The 21,470-nt window shown below is 26.2% G+C and overlaps 1 protein-coding gene, 1 long non-coding RNA gene and 1 pseudogene across 3 annotated transcripts; 1 reads left to right on the forward strand and 2 right to left on the reverse strand.

Annotated features, from left to right (window-relative positions):
• Window positions 1–253: 253 nt before the first annotated feature.
• On the reverse strand, window positions 254–4,109 carry LOC107171239 (uncharacterized). The gene is made up of 3 exons (XR_001506316.2): window positions 3,837–4,109; window positions 762–1,892; window positions 254–702 (listed from the first exon to the last, which is right to left on the reverse strand). It is a non-coding gene; the product is annotated as an uncharacterized LOC107171239 (long non-coding RNA).
• A 129-nt stretch (window positions 4,110–4,238) lies between these two features.
• On the forward strand, window positions 4,239–10,814 carry LOC107171237 (WD repeat-containing protein 3-like). Its single transcript, XM_015521466.2, has 14 exons — window positions 4,239–4,434; window positions 4,678–4,864; window positions 4,947–5,180; window positions 5,243–5,440; window positions 7,569–7,724; window positions 7,803–8,005; window positions 8,383–8,524; window positions 8,595–8,981; window positions 9,049–9,270; window positions 9,352–9,618; window positions 9,677–9,925; window positions 9,987–10,156; window positions 10,255–10,480; window positions 10,570–10,814. The coding sequence occupies exons 2-14, from the start codon at window positions 4,694–4,696 to the stop codon at window positions 10,717–10,719; spliced, it is 2,775 nt and encodes a 924-aa protein (XP_015376952.2). The 5' UTR covers window positions 4,239–4,434; window positions 4,678–4,693; the 3' UTR covers window positions 10,720–10,814.
• LOC107171240 (putative peptidoglycan muropeptide transporter SLC46) lies at window positions 8,986–19,973 on the reverse strand (annotated as a pseudogene). Its single transcript, XR_016189975.1, has 8 exons — window positions 19,675–19,973; window positions 18,078–18,318; window positions 17,734–17,995; window positions 16,834–17,036; window positions 15,767–15,862; window positions 15,459–15,686; window positions 13,940–14,086; window positions 8,986–11,019 (listed from the first exon to the last, which is right to left on the reverse strand). The product of XR_016189975.1 is annotated as a putative peptidoglycan muropeptide transporter SLC46 (transcript).
• Between the last annotated feature and the right edge of the window lie 1,497 nt (window positions 19,974–21,470).

Consider the following 21,470-nt stretch of genomic DNA (forward strand, 5'->3'; position numbering starts at 1 on the left):
CTAAGTTTTTTATTATAGTTAATAATTTTATTCACATATTAAGTTCACAATTTTAATTCCATTATAGATGACAAAAAATGTTTATGATAATTTTTACTTGTATCTCCTTAAATCTTTGAATATCATTCATGAAAAATGCATATTTAAAACATGTGTGTGCTTAAACATCGATATAATAGTTTGCATAGTACTCAAAATATTAAAGAACTATTTGTCATTTTTCAATTTGTAATTAATATCATATTATTAAGCATTTATATTAATATTAATTCTTTATTCTATATTTTATATTTTATTAACTAATATAAAAGTAATTTAGAGTAAGTAGTAAAACTAACACACAAAACTTCATTAATAATAAATATTTCTAAGTTCATGTTATAATTTTAATAGTTTCAAAACATTATGAAATTTTAATTTAGGTAGGTATACTTTTTAAATTATTAACTCTGGTAACTTCTAATGGATCTTGTCCAATTTTTAAGTGTAGGAGGTTATGGACTAAAACAATTTTTTATGCAAACTAATCTAAGCTCAAGTTGATAAAATACATAGAATCAAAAATGTTTACTGACTTGTTTGACAGATTGTGATGGACGGAATTTCTTTAAATGCCAGTTTGATGAAATTTATCCAAAAGTCTGTCAAATAGAAGACAGAACTTAGCCGTATCTTTGGAATTTTCTTTTAGAACATTAATAACTAGAACACAAAATTTAAAAATTTAAAACTTATATGATACAATAAATGATAAAACTCACTTAATAAATAAACATATTGATGACACTTGTTCACTAAGCACTTGAGTAGCATTTTTCAGTTTAATTTTTTTAATTTTATTTCGGTCAACATGTCCCCGTGTTAATCTTAATGACATTTTTACATCTGGAATATTACTGTACAATTTATATAAATCAACTTTGTTATGTTCACTATAAATTTTGAAAACAACGTTTTTTTAAGCATATTATTTCTGATAGCTTTTGATAAATGAGCTCATATAAATTAATTATCTTCAAACATTGAGTATCACAATAAATGTTGTAATATAGGTCATCTTTATACGCATTTTTTGTAAATAATATGCGTTTGTATCGTTCTTCAAAATATTTATTACTGCAATGTTAACGGTAACCTGTTCACTAATGGTTGCTACAATTTTTACAATTTTTAAACCAGTGGACTGAACGGTCTTAAATATATTATATATATAAATCATGGCTGATAGTTGAACTTTTATAAGAAGTATAAGATATAGGTTATTTATATATTTTTCATAACTTCTCTTTTTATGAAAACAAGTGAGTGATCAGCAAAATTTTGAGTTCTTGAAACACCATTATTTTTGATTCTAGAAATTGAACCAATATTGTCATTTTACTGAAGATTACTTTCAATACTTCAACAAAAAGAACTATTAAACAATATATTTTAACAATTTGTAAACATTTTGATATTTTCATTTAACACTTTTATAATGGTTTTATCAATATTCTGGTATCAATAGGTAGTTAAAAAAGATAATTTGTAAGTATTTGTCTTCCAGATAAAGACATCTTCTAGAGTTTGAATACAATTGTTTACGACTTGGCACTCTTTGTGTATAGAGACAGAAAAAGAATTTCTTCTTCTCTTAGCTTTATTGTTTATCTTGTTTGTCTCAAATAATAGTTATCAGGTAAAAATTGTTGCAGCAGTTGTATTGAGATTTTATAGTTTAGAATCCAAAATATTCTATGACATACTTTTGGCAGCTGTAACTCTGTTTTTGAAGATGAGACATTTTTCTCATAGCTGCAGTAGCTTAATAAATGTTACACTATCTGCATATGATAATTTATACTTTGGTGTTTACAGACTATATTGCTTCGTACGGATTTTGCATAATAAACCTAGAATAAAAATAATTTAATAAATAGGTATTTTAGAACTTTTAAGCTGATAAAAGATATTCTATATGTAATTATAATGCACATTATCATAATATATTATCATATTGAGTATTCCGTGAAAACAACAATTAATAAAATATAATAATAATATTATTATTATATCAATAGTTTTTTTTTTCAACACTAAAATCAGCATACTCAATGTCAAAATAACCATAATCAGCATTATTGTGTATGATATTATTAGTATTTATTCATGCATTAACGATAATTAATTGAATGACATAAATTACAATATATATTTCAAATAATTTACTCAACTAGCATAATAAGACTTAAAATATGAGCCCAGTATAATAAAGATTAATAAATTCAATAAAAAATATTTAACATAAAATTATTTTTATCATCACAATGAGCTATGAAGTTATTCAAAGTTTGACAAATCATATGCTAGAGAAAGGCTACAAGCATTGGATACAAAATTTTCTATCCAAATTCATTGTCTCTGTTGTGCCAATTGTAGTATGGGGTATCGTGTATTCAGTCTTGGGCATTAAATAAACAAAACATTTATGAAACTACTGCATTTGAAATAATTATTTTAAGTATTTACCAGTCTACTCCTATGTCTTTATTGTAATCGCAAGACTTATAGTGGAAACACTTTTTTTGTTGAGCCTAATCATTCGTTAACTGTTATTATTGCAAGAGGTAAGGTTTAAATAAATTTGTTGGGTGCAATAATTAGTTTCTGGATCCAACCCAAAAAAATCTGTTGGTCCAATGGTTATGATCAACTTTTTCATAATAGCTTATCCTTTGTGGTTTGAAAATATTTGAGATAAAATAGAACCTATAGCAATAAATTATGAAATAAAAACACTTAAATAACAATTTACAAGTTAATATAGTATAGCCTAATGGTAGACAGGAAAATGAGGGCATTATTTGCATTTTTAGGAATCTCTAATTATTATAATATAACCTAATTACTATGAATGTGTAATTTAGTAATGTAAGCTCTTTCTGTAATGTGACAACATTACCATTGAATAAAAACAGTATGTAAGAATTAGTCATAAAATAGCTTTAGCCTTAATCACTGTATGTTAAGGGGTTATCTCAATGATATTATATCATAACACTTTTAAACAATAAGTTACAATTAACAGTGGAGACTAAGGGTTTAAAAATATACTATGACACTGCACATCAATTCCCTCCCCATCATTCTTCCCTATTTTGATAATTTAACCATCAGATGCAAATCAAAGCATCTACAAATTAGTAATGTAACGTTTAATTGTATGTTTTTAAGTTTAAGCGTATATACTGGATGTAATACATGGCAGTATCGTATAGTGGGCTTCCATCTAAAAAATCTACTATGACATATGTAATATATATATAAATTGGGTGATCGGCCTTACTGGATTGTCTTTCTTTCATTAGTAATTATAGATTATTAATTATTAACAATATAAAAATTAAATAATTACCTCTTCTATTGATAAAACATAACAAAATAGTAATAAAGTTATACATAAATGATACTGTAACACTTAACTTTCAAACAATATGTAATAATTTAAACATCCCCAAATAATATAATATCTAGTTCTAAACCTAGCTCTTCAGTAGTGTTTGAGTAAAATATAGATCTAATCATTTTTTTAAACATGGATTTTGTTGGAAAAAACTTAATGCAATTTATTGTTTCAAAATGTCTCCCTAACACATTGTTTTATTAATAAGTTACCATTAATCGTGTCTATTTCAAGCCTATTCCTAGATTTGGTTTCGATATTGATAACATTAGAAAATACCTTTTCACAGTTTGCATTTGAAACAAGAAGACATAATACTGTTAAAGCAGCTTGAATTTGCATAATCTAAAATGTATATGTTTACCATAGTACATCGGAATAATCATTAAAATACCGTAAATTAGTAATAGTGTCTGGTAGAAGATGTAATGACTTTGGCAGTGCTCTCCATTGATCATCAAGTTTTTGAATAATTTCATTATAATAATAATTTTCTTGAATAGGTACAGTCTTTTTCATGTGGGTAACTAACGGTAAAACACTTGAAACGGTTTCGATCGAACAATGTTGTCGACCGAATGGCGTGCAACAGTGTCCAAAAAAAAAAAAAACGTCCAACAACGTCCAACAGCGCTCAAAAATTCGAGAGAAAGTTCTATCTTATTATCTTAAATCCTGATCGGTTGCAAACGGAACAATCCACGACGTTCGTAACTTCATATCGAACGGTGATGTATATTAAACTATATTTTGTGATTTGGAGTTTACTGATAACAGTGTTATGATAAGACGCACGTGATTCCGATTGTGTTATTCGCCTGACGCCATTCGGCAAGACTTCTGTCGGCGGCATTTTTCCTCGTTAGTTAATATTTCAACTTTCGTAAACGTCACGACTGCCTACGATCTACATCGAAGTACTAACCGGACTAGTTCAAAGCGTCGTGTTTCTGGTGCTATGATTCTCACTTCTTCACTGCACATCACTTCAGGTAAATTAATCATAGTTTTACGACTCGACAGACGACAGTTGACATTAATTAATATTCGCAAACTACGACGGTCATCGACCGCAACTGCTAGTCCAAAACAGACGTAGCGTGACAGAAATATTTTAGTTTTAGTCTATGAAAGTTAGGCCACAGTGGTGATCACAAATTTGTGGACTCGTCGTCCTGTAATTTTACCGGCTATGCAATCTGTTATTAATATTATTATTATTTTTTTTTTTTTAGCTTAAAATCATTTAAAATGGGTATAACCAAGCAATACTTGCGTTACGTTCCGTGGAAAAATTTCAACATCGTTTGCCATCCTGATTGTAATGTTGTCTTTGTCACGCTTAACGGTATTTCTGACAGATATGTTGCTGTCGGTGCTTGCGAAAATGTTATCATTTGGGACTTGCGCTTGGAAAAATTGGTAAAAACGACTTAATTAATTATATTTAGCTAAAGTTGCTTTTTTACTTTCACTATGTATATATTTGTTTATTGTAATTCAGGTTATGACAATCGAAGATGAAGACATGAAAAATAATACTTCGAAAAAGGTTTCTGTAGTTAGGTTAGCCACCACCTTGGAAAGTAATCATATTGCTGTAGGTTATTCTGATGGTTTAGTAAATACGTTTAATCTGGCGACTGGTGAACTTATTGGAACGTTCCAAGGTCATCGTTCTGCCATTACTGCACTTACTTATGACACTTATGGTCACATGCTCGCTTCAGGTTCCAAAGTAAGTTTTTTTTGTTCATGGCTTTAAACTTTATTATTACACGTGGTCTATTTATTTATCAGGATACTGAAGCAGTAATTTGGGATGTCATAGCTGAAAAAGGATTACATCGATTGTCTGGCCATAAGGGTGTAGTGACAGGAGTCCAATTTATAAACAAGCACAATGTTGTTGTAACGTCATCTAAGGATACATATATCAAGTTTTGGGATTTAACAACTGGACACTGTTTCAAGACATTGGCAGGTCACATTACTGAAGTAAGATTTATTTATGAAATGAGCTTGAACTTTAAATGCTTAAAAATAAGTTTGGTAAGCTCACTCTGCGACCGTGTTAAATTCCTGAATTTTAAACATATTTTAATGTAAATCTATAAACTATAATTCTGAACACTATTAAAAAAGAATTTGGTAACCTTAATATTTTGAATAGTTTGAATCTATACTTAATAAATAATTACACATTGAGTATTTACTGAAAATAAACTGCTGTTGTTAAATAAAAATAATAATAATTTTTTTTCTATCATTATTGATCATAGTTACATAGACTACTAGGCCATAAGTTCTAATTTACATTGTAAGTACATATATATTATATCATAGTTAATAATAGTTTATTTGATATAAAAAATAACAATACATTAATGAATCAAATTATTAAATTTTCATAAATATATTAACATACACATATATGCAAATTATTCTCTCTATTAAAACCTATGATTGTGTTATATTGCTCTATAAAAACTTTATTAAGTTCAAAAATAATTTTGAAAAAAAAGACAATATTAAATAAAGTTTTTAAAAAATGGATATAATTTATATAATAGAGCAAAAAATAAGAGAAAAATATATTTTATAAATACATACCATTCTAATAATATAAAAAATATTTTAATTTAACTACACAGAACAATCCTAAAGGAAATTATAAGTATCTTTATACAAATAATCATTAATGTCTAAATTCTAAAGTAATTTCAAGTTATAATGAATAAATAAATATCTGTATATGAACTATTATAATTATGTACTGGTAACTAACACACAGATACAACTTGAATTTAAAGTATTCTAAATTTATGTTTAGAAACTTAAAACATATTACTTATTAATTTTATTGATTAAAGAAATCTATAGTTATTAATATTTAGTTATTACTTTTTTTATACTCCTTGTATGTCTTAACAATAGGTATGTGGTCTATGTTAAAAACATTGGATAAAGAAATTAAATTTTAAGATGTATATTATATAAATTCTGGATATTGACAACCAAGTTTTTAGTACTAATAAAATTGTCTTCTGTGTTACATACTTGAACTTTATGACTTACTTATCAAGATACATTTTGTGTGAGTGTGTACTTAACAAGCACATTTTAAGCATTGTTTTATTTTGTAATTTATAAATAGTATATGGCATTGGGTCGAGAGTTATATGTTTAAGATTGAATGGTTATTGAAAAATACTGCGCAAATCGCAGGGGTGCTAAGGGTGCTTAGCACCCTGAATGTTAATGCCAGAACCCCGAATCCCGTGGTTATAACTTACAGTACTATTACCGTCATATTTGCATAATAATTACATTTATTAAAAATTCAAAAACAGTTTCATATTTATTTGATTATTTATAATATAATATGTCGAGCTTACGTCTCGATATATTAAACTGCAATGACATATAAAATATATTATATAATGTCATAATAATTGTTGTGAAATTATGATATTTACGGGAAATTTGATCTGCTTTCTCAAACATTGTTGGCACTTAATCCCCCTAATGTTTTTGGGTGATTTGCACCTATGATACTACCACACAATAACTTTAAATTAGATCTTAATGTTTAAGAACTATTTGACTTGTGTAACCATCCAAAAACATGTAATTATGCATTTTTACACAAATATGCAAAATTAGCATCTATTTTTGTCCTGTTATTATCTAAATAATTATTACAGGAGGAATACTTAAAAATATGTATTTGCATATTTTAATCTGGCTTTATTTATGAGTATGAAGATCTGTATTGTTATTTTTCTTAATGCTTTTGTGCTTATACTAAAAAAATTCTTATTGTTTTATAATATATTAATTTTGTGTTTTTTAAGCATGAATAACTTTTTTTGTAATTCTGATATCGAAAAAATAAAAACTATATTGCACAGACAAAATACTCCTTTTTATGTGGTGAAAATTTAATTTCTTAGTTATAACTGTAGCTTTCTCGGTTCTTTCCCGCGCGAAACAGTTTTTGCAATGTTACGCACTTGTAAGACGGATACAACAAATGCTCTTAAACACATATTTTTAAAAGAATGAATTTGAAAAGTTTGTCCAATTAGACTAAACAAATTTTTGTATTTTATATTTTATATAGGTATGGACTTTATCTATTTTACGTGATGATGATTTTGTTGTTGCTGGAAGTAATGACGCAGAACTACGTACATGGAAGATATCAAAAATGAATGATGAAGAATCAGAGGTTAAAATGTCTGAGCTTTTAACCTCAGATAACTTACTAGATTTTGCTGTTAGTGTTTATTTCAATAATTTGTAATTATTATGACTATTTAAAAAATATAAAAACAATGTTTTATACCATTTTTAGTCTTCGATAAAATGTGAAAAAAGTGGATCATTAATGCGAGAAGGTCCTGGCCGTGTTGTATCTTCAGCCACAGATAATACAAATCATGTTCTTTGTGTTCATGGCCATGGAAAATTATTGGAACTATTTATTTTTAGTGGAGATAATGAAGCATTAGAACGTTTGCATAATCGTCAACGAAAATTCAGGAAAAAGGCTTCTAAGTAAGTTAAATATATAATATAATCCTATTGTAGTACACTGGTTTGTAGATATTACGCTAAAATAATATACCAGCATTACAAATAGGCCCCTGGATTTTATGTAACATCTTATATAACTTATAAAATTGATTATGTTCTAGTGAATTAATTATTTTATTTGTGTTCAGTTAAATAAAGTTTTTGTGGAGTGTGGTGCAATAGTTAGTTTGAACCTAGTACAGTGCAAAAAATGCTACTTTGTAGTCTCTCCCCACCAGACAATAAGGTCATTTCAATGAACTGATATTAAAAAAAAATTCAATTAACGATAACTGCGCTATCATGTCATATTAACTTATTAACGTCTTTATTAATTATTTTTTGATTATGGTTAATAGGCGCGGTGAAACTAATGAAGATACAGCATTTTTAAATGAAAAAAATCCAGCACTACAAGATGTGGTTCGACGATTACCTTCTATTTTAACAGACTGTAAAATAAAGTCTGCTGATTTGGTCGTAAATCAGACTCATGTGAAAGTAATACAAATAAATTAAAGTTTTAAGTATCATGATCTAATGTTTAATATATATTTTATGAATTCAACAGATTGTTGTAAGTATGGCAAATAACACTTTAGCGTTTTATTCTTTATCATTAGCAGTTGGAAAAGAAGTAAAACTGATTCGAAAGATTTCGTTACATGGCCATAGATCAAATGTTAGAGTTTTATCATTTAGTTCAGATAATTTAGCTATGTTCACTGGAGGTTCCGAGTCTATCAAAATGTGGAGCAGGAAAACTCTTAATTGTATTCGAACAGTTGAGACATCTAGTGCTGTTCAATGTTTATGTGTGCTTCCTGGCGACCGACATATTTTAGCAGGACTTGAAGATGGTAAATTATTGGTAATTGACATAGCCGCAGGAGATATTATTGAAAACATTTCTGCTCATCAAAAAGATTTGAAGTCAATTTATATGTTACCAGACGAGGTAATAAAAAATATTTATTTTTTATTTTATTAATTCTGATACATTTTTTTTTTTCAACAAACAACAGTTGGGTTGTGTAACAGGTGGTGGTGATAGTACAGTTAAACTATGGCAATTAGAACTAGTAACATTGCCAAGTTCTGATCGAAAAGTATTATCGTTATTACACATGAAGACATTAGAGTTAGATGAAAATGTACAGTGCGCGAGAGTAAGCCCAGATAACAAATTGCTAGCAGTTGCTCTTTTAGATAACACAGTCAAAATATTTTTTATGGACACATTTAAGGTGAGTGTTAAGATTTTACTGTGAAAATAATATATGTAAAAAAAATGTATGACAGAAGAACAATTGAAAATATTTTTTTAGCACTTTATTGATCTTTATGGACACACATTACCTGTAAATGATATGGACATAAGTTACGATTCATCAATTATTATAACTGCAAGTGCTGATAAGACAATCAGAATTTGGGGCTTAGATTATGGGGATTGTCATAGGCGCTTAACAACAGATTCTGCATTGACCAGTATCAAATTCATTCCCATGACCCATCAATTTTTTACTACCGACAAGAATGGAAACATTAAACATTGGGATGCTGATGTCTTTGAAAGAGTTTTAACACTTCAAGTAATGATTTAAAGAATTTTTTAATATTAGTTTATTTTGAGTATTTAATTTGGTTTAGGGTCACCGAGGTGAATGCCGTAATATGTCTGTGAGCGGAAATGGTTATTATGTGGTGAGTTGTGGCCATGACAATGTCATACGTTTATTTGAAAAAACAGAAGAGCCTCTTGTATTAGAGGATGAACGGGAAGAAGAAAGAGCACAAGAAGATGATAAAGAACTAGCAACTGGCGAAGAAACCAATGTATATGGAGGGCCATCTGTTCTCGCATTGCCAACAAAAAAGACCATCTCATCAGAAAAAGCTGTAATATAATTTAAATCCATTAATAGTTTTTTTTAAATTTTTAAAATTTTATATATTTTAGGCTGAATTATTGTTGGAATGTTTAAATGTAATTAAAGAATACAAAGATAACTTATTGGAAACTGAAAATAAAGGTGTAGAGAAACCAACATTACCAATAATAATGACTGCTTTTAATGTTAAAACCACCGACGATTATTTATTGGAAATAATTAAAAGGATACGCTCTAGGTAAGTTTAATTTACTTGGAAAATCCTACTTTAGAATTCTTATAATTTGTTCAACGGGGAATTAAAGGCTATAATAATTTATTTTTCATAATTTTTAGTGAGTTGGAAGAGGTTTTATTACTTATGCCCTTTTCAAGCGTATGTTATTTTATGGAAGCGTTAATACCATTATTAAGTCATATGCATCATGGAATTGAGCCAGTTGTCCGGTCACTTGTATTTTTAGTACAAACATTGCACAAACCAATATCATCTGTCAGTGATATGATACCTATATTAAGGCAATTAAATGTACTTGCTACAAAGAAAACAAATGAGTTTAGAGTATGTAACAAATTGACTTTATTCAAATGAATAAGCATAATTAATTTATGATAAAACAATTATTTATTATTAAATTTGTGTATAAATAGGATTTAGTGGGTGAAAATTTTCACTCACTGATGTTCATAAATAATAGTCAAGAAGAGGAAGAGTTGGTATTCAACATAACCCAAAATGTTCAAAAGAAAAGAAAACGTCAAAAGCAAAAACTATTAAAAAGTGTGATTGTTAATATCTAATCTTTTATGTCAATTTTACAATCTGTTTGTATTCATATATTTAAGTGAATATAAATAATTTAAAAAAAATAAATCTTCAAAAGTTTTTACAATAATATTATAAGTGGTCGATTTGTTTACAACGTTCAAGTTCCATTCAGTTTAAGAAATTAAGATATGGGCGATTTTACTTCTCATCTTTAATGTTATGAGAAAATAAGTAGTAATGTATAATATGTTAATTGTTGTGCTGGTTAAAATTAATTTTCTATTAACAAATCATCAATTATAGTGTTACTTGAAAGAAAAAATGATATTAAGTTACATACATATTTTAAAATATATCATATATCGTATTAACTATACATATTTATAGTTTAATATAACTTTAAATTCTAAAGTTGGGTGGTTAATGTCAATTAACTGTTTAACAAAGTGGTGGCCAATCTCAATTAAATTTTTCTTATCTGAACTGAGATGGGAACATGTCAACTTCACTATAAACATCACTATTATTGTCTTGTAAAAATAACATTTTAAAAATTGTATTCAAATACAAATATAAATGTATCTATTTAGAAAATACTTAAAATAGATTTAAAATATTTAAAAAAAAAAAATGTATTTAAACACTTTTCAAATACTTTTAAAAGAATAATAACTGATTATATATTCAATCACTTTTTTAATTGTTATGAGAAAGTCAGAAAATTAATTTTGTAATTATTAACAAAATAGACGATTTTAATATCACATTAAGTATCATTAAATAATGAACAGCTGTTAATGTAATATAAGATAAATTAATTATTGATAATTTACAAAAAAAAAAAAAAAATCCGAAATGTGACAAAATAATTCTTTTTAATTTTGAAAAGTGTTTGCGTGAAAGTATTGGATTAAAAAAAAATAAAGAAGCAAAACACAATTTTTAAAATATTTTCCAAATTGTATTAAATATGATGATAAAAAGGTACCACTGCTCAAAACCTGTAGATACTTAAATTTTTACAGTAGATTGACTACATCGGTTTTTTTCATTTTAATATATTGTATATGTTTAAAAATTTATAACACAAGAGTTATTTTATGAAACAACTGAAATAGATTGGAAGGTTACTTATCAGCAAGGCTGGGCATTAACGAGTTAAAAAGTTAAAGTTAAGTTACTTTTAACTAAGTTATTTAACGAGTTACCTTTATTTTCAAAAGTAACTTCCAGCTTAACGAGTTTCTTTTTTTTTTAAAACAACTTCTAACTTAACGAGTTAATTTATTAATTATAAATTTCATATATTTAAAATTATATTTTGATTTTTATAACTTATTGATATTATATATATTAAAATAATAATTGTGGGAATAACCAAATACTTAACGATATGAATGTGAGTGTTTTGCATTATTTCTATATTTGAAATTTCAATAGATATTAGAATAACGTGTATAAGTACAACTATCTACCTATATAAAATTTGGGAAACGATTTACGAGTAATAATAATAGTATAAGATAATAATATTTTATTTTAATCTGCTTATTCGCAGAAAATATGTATATATATATAATATATATTATTATAAAACAAAAATGTTACATATGTGTAATTTATTTAATTAAATCCTAATAACAAATTTAATAATAACAATTTACAAATTTAATGGGTATTAACAAGAAAAAAAATTTTTAAGTTAAGCCATCATTTTGGAAAACGTGTAGGTAATGTAGGTTTTGTTAGATTTTATAATTGATTGAAGTATGTAAGTAGTACTTACTAAGTACCTACTGTAATTAATACAATTACATATGTTTATTGAAAATAGTTAGACTTCCATTATATTGTGTTATTTATTAAGCTTTGATAAAAATGTATGATAATTTATTGTACATGAAAAAAGAAAATTAACTTATTTTTAACTAAGTTAAGTTACTTTTTTTTTCAATTAACTTTTAACTTTTAACGAGTTATATAAATAAGAAAACTAATTTTTAACTTTAAACTTAACTTACATTTTTCTGTATTAACTTAACGAGTTAAAATAATTAGTTAACTTGCCCAGCCTTGCTTATCAGTTAGGTAATATTAAAAGGAGTTTTAGTATGGTTAAAATATCAACTGTATTATTGCAGTTAGTAGCAAAATCCAAGTTGTTGCCTATACAGCTATACACCTATGTTATATAAGCTTGCTGCAATTTACTGGTTGATCTATTTGGCATAAGGCATTTATTATTTGAAAATATTGTTTTTCTTCTTTTAATCATTGTTTTTAAACTTCTAATGACGACATGCATTTTTAATTTATAATTTTAGATAAGAATATTTTTGGTTACTTTGCTTATCTAAACTTTAAAGTTTTACTTAGTCTATACATAGCTAGAGTACTGACTTGTTCGTTTTAAGTATATATATATATATTACTATATAATATATACAGGGTGTCCCACAGAGATCTGACATTCTGACAAATGAAATAACTTTTGTTCTAATCTATATACTGAAAATAAAAAACTTAAAAATTGATAAAAAATGTTTTCGAAATATTCAATATAACCAATTTGTAAAATCTGATTTTTAGAAAAATGTACATGGTAAAAACACTTATTTAAGTCAAATGGCTGATGTTTTACAATTTTTTTAAATAATCAATATTTTCGTTAAGTAAATTACGATCTAGTTTATGTTAGAAACCTTGTAATTTCAAATAATAATAAAGTTTTTTAAAAATATTTTATAAGAACATTTTTAAATAAGTGCATGTTAAAATCTAATAATTTTTTTATTGTATTTATTTTAATAATAGTGATGTATAAATTATAAATTACTATAATTTACCTAACGAAAATATTGATATTTAAAAAAATTGTAATAAATCAGCCTTTTGACTTAAATAAGTGTTTTTATCATATACATTTTTCTAAAAATCAGATTTACAAATTGGCTATATTGAATATTTCGAAAACATTTTTTATCAATTTTTATGTTTTTTATTTTCAGTATTAAAAAATAAAAAATGTAGCGCAAGTGTCTATGGATTATATTTAAAAGAAATTTTTTAAAAATATTGATTAGAAATTAGAACAAAAGTTATTTCATTTGTCAGAATGTCAGATCTCTTTGGGACACCCAGTATACTGGGTGTATATGCTGCAAATATGTTATAATTTATAAATTATAAAACATAAATGCATAAAAGATTTCATTTAACAAATTTGATTAAACAGAAAGTATATAAACTCACCCAAATAAAACAAATACAAATGTGCTAAGTATTGTTGATAAGAAAAAGAAACAATTGGCGAAATTATAACATAGACAGCAGTGTATATTGGCGAGTAAAGTATTAATCCAACATTTTCAATCATACCTAGAAATGCAAATATTTTACCTGAAATCATAATTAAAATATAAACCATTACAATAGACAATATAAATTTAGTCAAATAAGAGTTCAATATAGACTATTTTCTAAGAGCATGTCAGTGGGTTGTCACCCACAGATGGGTGCATACTGCATAGATATTAGAAACTAGTAAAGTTGTTTCTTGAAATTTAGAGGTCAATAATTTTTATCCAAATTAATATATTTCCTTCCATTGCTTAAAATGTTAAAGTTATTTTTTTTTAATTTACAGGTTAAGCACTAACCAAACATCACTTGATGCTAAAATATGTTTATAAATTATAATATTATCACCAAATTAGATATACTAAATGATATTCAAACTATTAATAAAATGTATAACATAAATGTTTATGATTTCAGACTTGTTTATACCACGTACATCTAATGCAAATAATAGTACAAACTACAAGGTGTCTGCGTTTAATTATTTTTATTTTTATTCGACCAAATAAAGTGTCCATATTTTGTACTTTTAATGTTTGACCGCATTAAGTGACTTAGAACAATAACATTCAAATTGCCAACCGACATACCCTATACATTTCATTGTAAATAGGTAAGTAGTAGTGGGTAGTTTCCTACCAATAAAATAAAAAATAATAATAACAGTTTATCAATAGAGTGCAGATTTAAATGCATTAAAAACCAACTAAATATGCTCTAAAAATCTTAAATATGCATAAATATGTGCACTAAAATATTGAAACATGCATAGAATAATTAGAACAAAACATTTAATTAACACAATATATTAAAAAATGTGTGTCTGAATTTGGTAATAAAATTATGTTAAATTTTGTAAGGTGTATGGATGACGATATATAGTAACACAACTTTTCAAAATCAATGAGCATTAAAAATCATAGTAGGGCTTAGTGAGATCCAATATTCTTTGAAATAAACACATAATATTAGCAAATAGGAAAATGAATAACATAAATTCAAAAGTTCAACAATAAATAAATTAGTAACAATAGTACCAAGAGTCAAGCTTATTTTTTATCTATGTAAAATGCAGTTGATGTTAAGTAATATTATCTTACAAACAATTATTAATATTAATTTTCGATTGTTTATAGAAAAATACATGGTTTCCAACTATTTAATTTTTTTTTTTATTATATAATATTTTTATTTTTAGGTATGTTTTTAATACATTTAATGTAATAATGCAATCAATTCAGTGACTTATTTAATTGCAAAAAATGCATAACAGTCTTAAATTAGCAATCAAAATGAATGTAAAATTACGGGTAGAAACAATGAGATTAGAAATTGCCTCAATGTTGAGCTTAAGCCACTAAGTGTCACCTTAATTAAATATACAAATACTCAAGAAGCAGCTTATATTTACATAAGTCTTTAGGCGGAATAATCTTGGATAATTGAGACCAAACCAATGATTGACTGATGTACATACTGTAGCCAATAGTTTTCATGGCATAAAATTGCCACCAATGCACCGAGTACGCCAAACCAACCTTTTCAAAACTTCCCAGTGCCGCAGCAGCGATACCGATATACATTTCTGGAAATTGTAGTTTGGTGTTTAACACATACACACCAATCACAGGAATTGTGGCTGAAATAATATTAGATATTATTAAATAGATAAGTATAACTAAATATTCACAAAATGTCCAGAAACTTTTGTCTTCTCACCATGCATCAGTGTTGTATATGTAAAAAATGGCGTAAAATTGTCCAACGTCCACAAAAATTGTTTCTGTAGATACATGTACATGAATGAACCTTCTCCTAAGATAAAATTCAATTATTATTATAAATACACGGAATTTAGGTAAGTAGGTATATTAGATTTGATTGATTGGTCGATTTTTGAATATGAATCAAGTTTTGAAATATATGTTTGTCTATAACATAGGCAAACTTGTATGTATAAGGTAATCGTTTAAACAAACTCATCCAATTTTTATGTTAAAATTATGCATACATAGTAATTCTGATTTTGCAAGTTGTAAGCGTTGTACACAATATTATTGAATACTTTGATTTTTCACAACACTTCACCATGTTATAATGCATTGGCAATACCAACATTAGTTTATTAAAAATAACTTATGTACATATTTTAATGCAAATTGTAAAGCAGATGATTTTTCTGAAAATGTTGGATTATTCATTTGAATGAAAAGTTTCTGAATTATCTTGTAATACTAAGGATAATATTTTGTAAATTGATACGAGTAAAGTATATATATATATATATACAGCTCAGTGATTATTTTTTAAGTATACAATACCTATAATATATATTTAATTTTTGTGAAAATTACTTACTTGATATTTATTACTTAAATTAATGTATTCGGACAATTTTCTAATAAAACAAAATCCATATGGAGTAATATTATATCCAATCATTTTTTAAACAAGATAAATAATATCATTTAGTAGACTTTTAGATATAAATTATATAATAGAATAACTTATAAACATTAAGTTCAAATTTTAATTACAATACGTCAACATTTAAAAAAAATTAATTTAATTCACAATTTGTATTAAAACTGGTAGGTTCTCATTTGAAAACCAAGGTTGGCATCACAATAGGTACTCCTTAAATCCAAGTATTCAAAAATATGCCTATAAACTAAATAAAAAAATTCCTAAAAAACAGAATTTGAATATACATAACAATTATTTACCTAAACACAAGGACGAGGTGATTATGCATAAAACAAAATTCCTCATACTTATATACTTACCTAATAAAATGATTAAATTGAGAGCTAACAACACTGCAGATAGTATAATTATGCATCTTACAAAGCCAAATCGTTGTTTTGTAACAGTTTGCCACATATCTTTTACCAATTTGATTTTGAAAAGTTTTTTATCTGCACCCTGTAAAGAAATAATGAAACAAAATTAGCAAATAATAATTTGAAATGATGCTGATCAAGATCTAGTGTTTTTTTAAATAATTTTCAGAATTTGTTTATTTAAGTGTTGTGTCCACTTAATTAATTAATAATATTATTTGATAAAACAATATAAATTAGCACTTAATACAAATATCAAAATAATAGAAAAGGTTAAATAGTTTTGATACAAAAAAAATTTAAGGTAGGTTGAGATTTAAAATAATGAAATTAAAAAGTGAAACCCCCTACCTCTTTAAAAGGTTTTTAAATTCTATGAGAATCAATGAATGTATTGAACTTACAATGATTTATAGTTTTTTAATTTTATTTGTGTCTGAGTGTATGATAAGTAGTCAAAATAGTACATCGATTTTTAACTTCAGTATTCTTTCTATTTGGAAAGTGAATTTAGTTGGTGTAATTCAGAAGTCATAATTTAAATTCTCAGTAAATTCTAAAAATCAGAATTTGAATAAATATACTATTAAAGGGAAAAATGGTGGTGAGTATGCTTAAAAAATCACTCTGTATATAGTTTATTTATTTATTAATCCAATGAAGTTTAATTTTTATACTGTATTTGATATGTTATAAAGAAAGTGTTACCACAAAAATAAAAATAACTGAATTACTTAAAATGACTACAAGAAATGTGGACGCTTAAACTAAGTCTTTTAAGTGGGCCGGTGCACCTTAGGTAAATAATATTTAGTGTATAATCTAGTATACAATGGAACCAATCATAATTGAAACATTGTCAACTTATTACTCATTAAGCATGTTAATAGGTTCTTAAACCCATTTAATTCAAATAAATAATATAATTTAATTTACCTGAAAGCTCTTGATTTGCAATCGGTGATGTCAACAATATAACACATTGCAGCCATAGACAATACACTAGTACCACCGCTTAGGTATGCTGCACAGCAAAAACATTATTGGAGACAAACTTGATATCACAGAAAATACACTGTACATACAGTTTGATATTACCATGCCTTAAATTTGAATCAATTTTTCAATGTATATTTAGTACCTATTATTATTTAAGTACTTACTTAAATAAAGATTATTTCCCAACTGAAATTGCTATTAATAACAAAGGTAAGCGATCGTTTATATCACTCCAGGGACCTAAAAATAGTGAAGTTATACAAGGCATCAATGTCTCGATCAAATTTTTAATCATCTGCAAATCTGCAACAGCAGGTTGAACTATTTCTTGATCTGATGCAGTCATATTGTAACAATTCACAGACTTATTTTGTTTGAGATCACTATGGAGGCATACACGTTCTTCAAATAGATTAGTTTGCACCATCACTGAAATCAATAAATAATACACATGTTGGTTATTTGAATATATTAATTATTATATGTAGACATATGCAACATATTATACCAATAATGGTTATAGGGGTAGCTCATAGGTGGTGTAATTTATACTAGGAATAGGTAGCGAAATCAAATATTGATTTGGTGGTGTGATTTCCGAATTTTCTATCACAATTACAAATAGTCAATTGCTTTTAGCTAGTTCAAATTTCACATAATTAGACATTTAAATCACTGAACTTTTGGTATTTGCAAATATCTTTTTTTTTTAACTTGAAATTTTAAAATAATTTTACTAGATGTAAGCTGTTTTAAGTATATAAGTATTTGAAATTCTCAAAATATTCAGCCTCTTTTCTATAATTATGAAAAATTGACAAAAACTTTAAAAAAATAAATACAAGTTTAGCTAAGGTTTTCAATTTGAATAGCTTAGGCTTAAAAATATGAAATTCATCATAAGTTATTCTTAAAGCAATCTAAATTCTAAATATACTAAAAATACATTTGTGGAATTTTTTATAAAAAATTTAAGTTGTCAATTTGTTAAAATTTGAACAAAAATAATGATTTCTAAATAATCATTTGGACAAATATTAATACAGGAACTTGAAACTTTTACTAATAGACACGTATATATATATATATATATATGATATGTTGTTTTCTAAACACAATGAAATATTCAAAATATTTAGATTGATTATAATTATACGAAATTTATGCCAAAAACCTATGTTAATAACATTCTATACGGAACATTTATGGTATTTACTAATTCTTATAGAATATAGGTAGGTGATTTGTTTTTGCAAAATGCAACCAATTACAGGGAAGACGAAGTACACTCCAAATAAACTAAACAGCAGAGCATCTTCACCAATTATTTATAATTTATAATTGCATGTCATAGTTTTTAAATATTTGTTACGGAACAATGAAATATAAATATATTACTTTTACAAGGTGCGTGGTTTTCTTTTTTTGTTTATCATCAGTTTTTGAAATAATAAAATCACCAACATTTTAAACATTGAGTTCATCATTCTTTATTGAATTAAACTGCATATTTTTAAGACTACTCATAAAGACAAAAAACAACATGGGTACCAGGGCCAGATTAGCCTAGCAGGTTACCAAGTAAAATTTGGAGGGCAACGATTTTGAGCTATTCAATTTATGAGGGGCTACTGACCGAAAATATGTTAAGAGTTATAAGTTGAAGAAATGGAGACTAAAGGTTATACTTCAACACAGTACTAATTTGTAGGTTGTAAGTAGGCCAAAAAGTACTGAAAGCTCGGTGGGCTGAAGTTGTCCAATCCGGCCTTTATAGGCACTCACAGTTAGCGTGTATTCCGAGAACCATTAACACCATGACTGGCTCTATAGTCAGTCCGAACTTGCTATTATTGATTTCTACATCGCTGGAAGGCTCCGAGTCTTCCAACTCCGATTCGCGATTCGCGATGGCCGTCTCCTCATCCATTGTAACCAAATTCTCCACCCGGCTCTAGAAAAATACTCATAAGCCTATAGCCCAAGAGCCGAGTAGACAAATTAATGTAGTGAAATGTTTCGTTTAATCATAATTCATAAAACAAATTTAAGTAATCAATAACCAAATATTTTGTGAGACGTAAATGTCGTTATCGCATTAGACGCAAGATAACAAACAGATAACAGAATGATACTCTCTATTTCTAAATTCTAACGGTTCATATCGATGCACAACGATATGTAATGCTAAAAAATGAATGGATCTTCACTGGAAAAAATGTTTTGTGTCCGTATTAGAGCACTATAATAGCAATTAGCAGGTATGTGCATCCGTCATTTTTGTTCCAAAAGATTTCAGATAACCCATTATCATATCTTCATAAAATATTTTAGATTCTGAACGAAGTGATGAATGTATTGATTTTACAATGATGTGTATGTGTGTTGAATAAGTTTGAATTTTGACAACATATTATGTAAAAATCACGAAAATTCGTAAATTATTTTATTCTAGAAATTCATAAAAAATTTTCCTTTTATATCTAAGATTTGAAAATTTAATACAAGGCTCATAATATATTTTTACAATAGCAGTTGAAAAATAAAAGAAATATATAGACACAATTTTTTTTTATAAGCATTTAAAGTTCAAATTTTGACAAAATACGTAAAAATTACGGCAATGTTCAAATTATCTTAGATAGAAATTCATAAAAGTTTTTATTTTTAATTCTAAGATTTGAAATTTAGTAAAAGGCTCCTAACATATTTTTACAATAGCAGTTGAAAAATAAAAGAAATACAAACTCACAATTTTTATTTACAAGCGTTCAAATTTTGAATTTTGACAACATACGTAAAAATCACAAAATTCACAAATTATTTAATGCTAGAAATTCATAAAAAAAATTTCGTCCTTATACAATATCCTTGGGTCATTATAGAGGTCAAAAGTAAACATTTTCCAACAGTTTTCAAAAAAATGACTGAAAAACAGGAATTTTTATGCAAAACCAGTTTTCGACCGAATCGATATTTTTATATGGTTGTAATTCAAAAACTAATCACTGTAAATACTTGAAATTTTCTTCAAATGTTAATGTAGTGATATCTATATACAGTTTAATTTTCAAAAAATTTCGACTTTTTTGAGTTATTTATAGACCACTGAAATTTTCGATTTTTTTGAGAATTTTTTTTTGAAGTGTCGGTAAAAAAATTTTGGACAACCAAAAAAACATAAAAATTTAATACAAGGTTCCTTATGAGTTGTTCTAATCGTAGCTAAAAAAAATTTAAAATCGTTAGTCACAATTTATTTTTATAAGTGTTTATATAGTTCAAATTTTTAGGAAATCTGTCGAAAACGCGAATATTTGCAAGTAATTTTGAAGTTGAAAAATCATAAAATTTTTTGTGTTTATAACTAAGGATTAAAAATACAAAACTAAGTTTGAAGAAAGTTAAGAAATGTATAGTCACATTTTTTTTTTACAAGCATTTAAATTTTAATTTTGACAACATACGTAAAAATCACGAAAATTCGCAAATTATTATAAGCTAGAAATTCAGAAAAAATTTTCTTTTTAAATCTAAGATTTGAAAATTTAATACAAGATTCCTTACAAATTTGTCAATCT

This window comes from Diuraphis noxia, unplaced genomic scaffold, assembly GCF_037042655.1.
Source record: "Diuraphis noxia isolate RWA-SAM2 unplaced genomic scaffold, SU_Dnox_SAM2 contig0001, whole genome shotgun sequence".
Lineage (NCBI taxonomy): Eukaryota > Metazoa > Arthropoda > Insecta > Hemiptera > Aphididae > Diuraphis > Diuraphis noxia.

Coding starts and splice junctions, on each gene's coding strand:
- LOC107171237 (XM_015521466.2), top strand. CDS start 4,694: ATGGGTATAACCAAGCAATACTTGCGTTACGTTCCGTGGAAAAATTTC. Junction 8,006..8,382: donor TTCAGGAAAAAGGCTTCTAA/GTAAGTTAAATA, acceptor TATGGTTAATAG/GCGCGGTGAAACTAATGAAG. Junction 10,157..10,254: donor ATTAAAAGGATACGCTCTAG/GTAAGTTTAATT, acceptor CATAATTTTTAG/TGAGTTGGAAGAGGTTTTAT.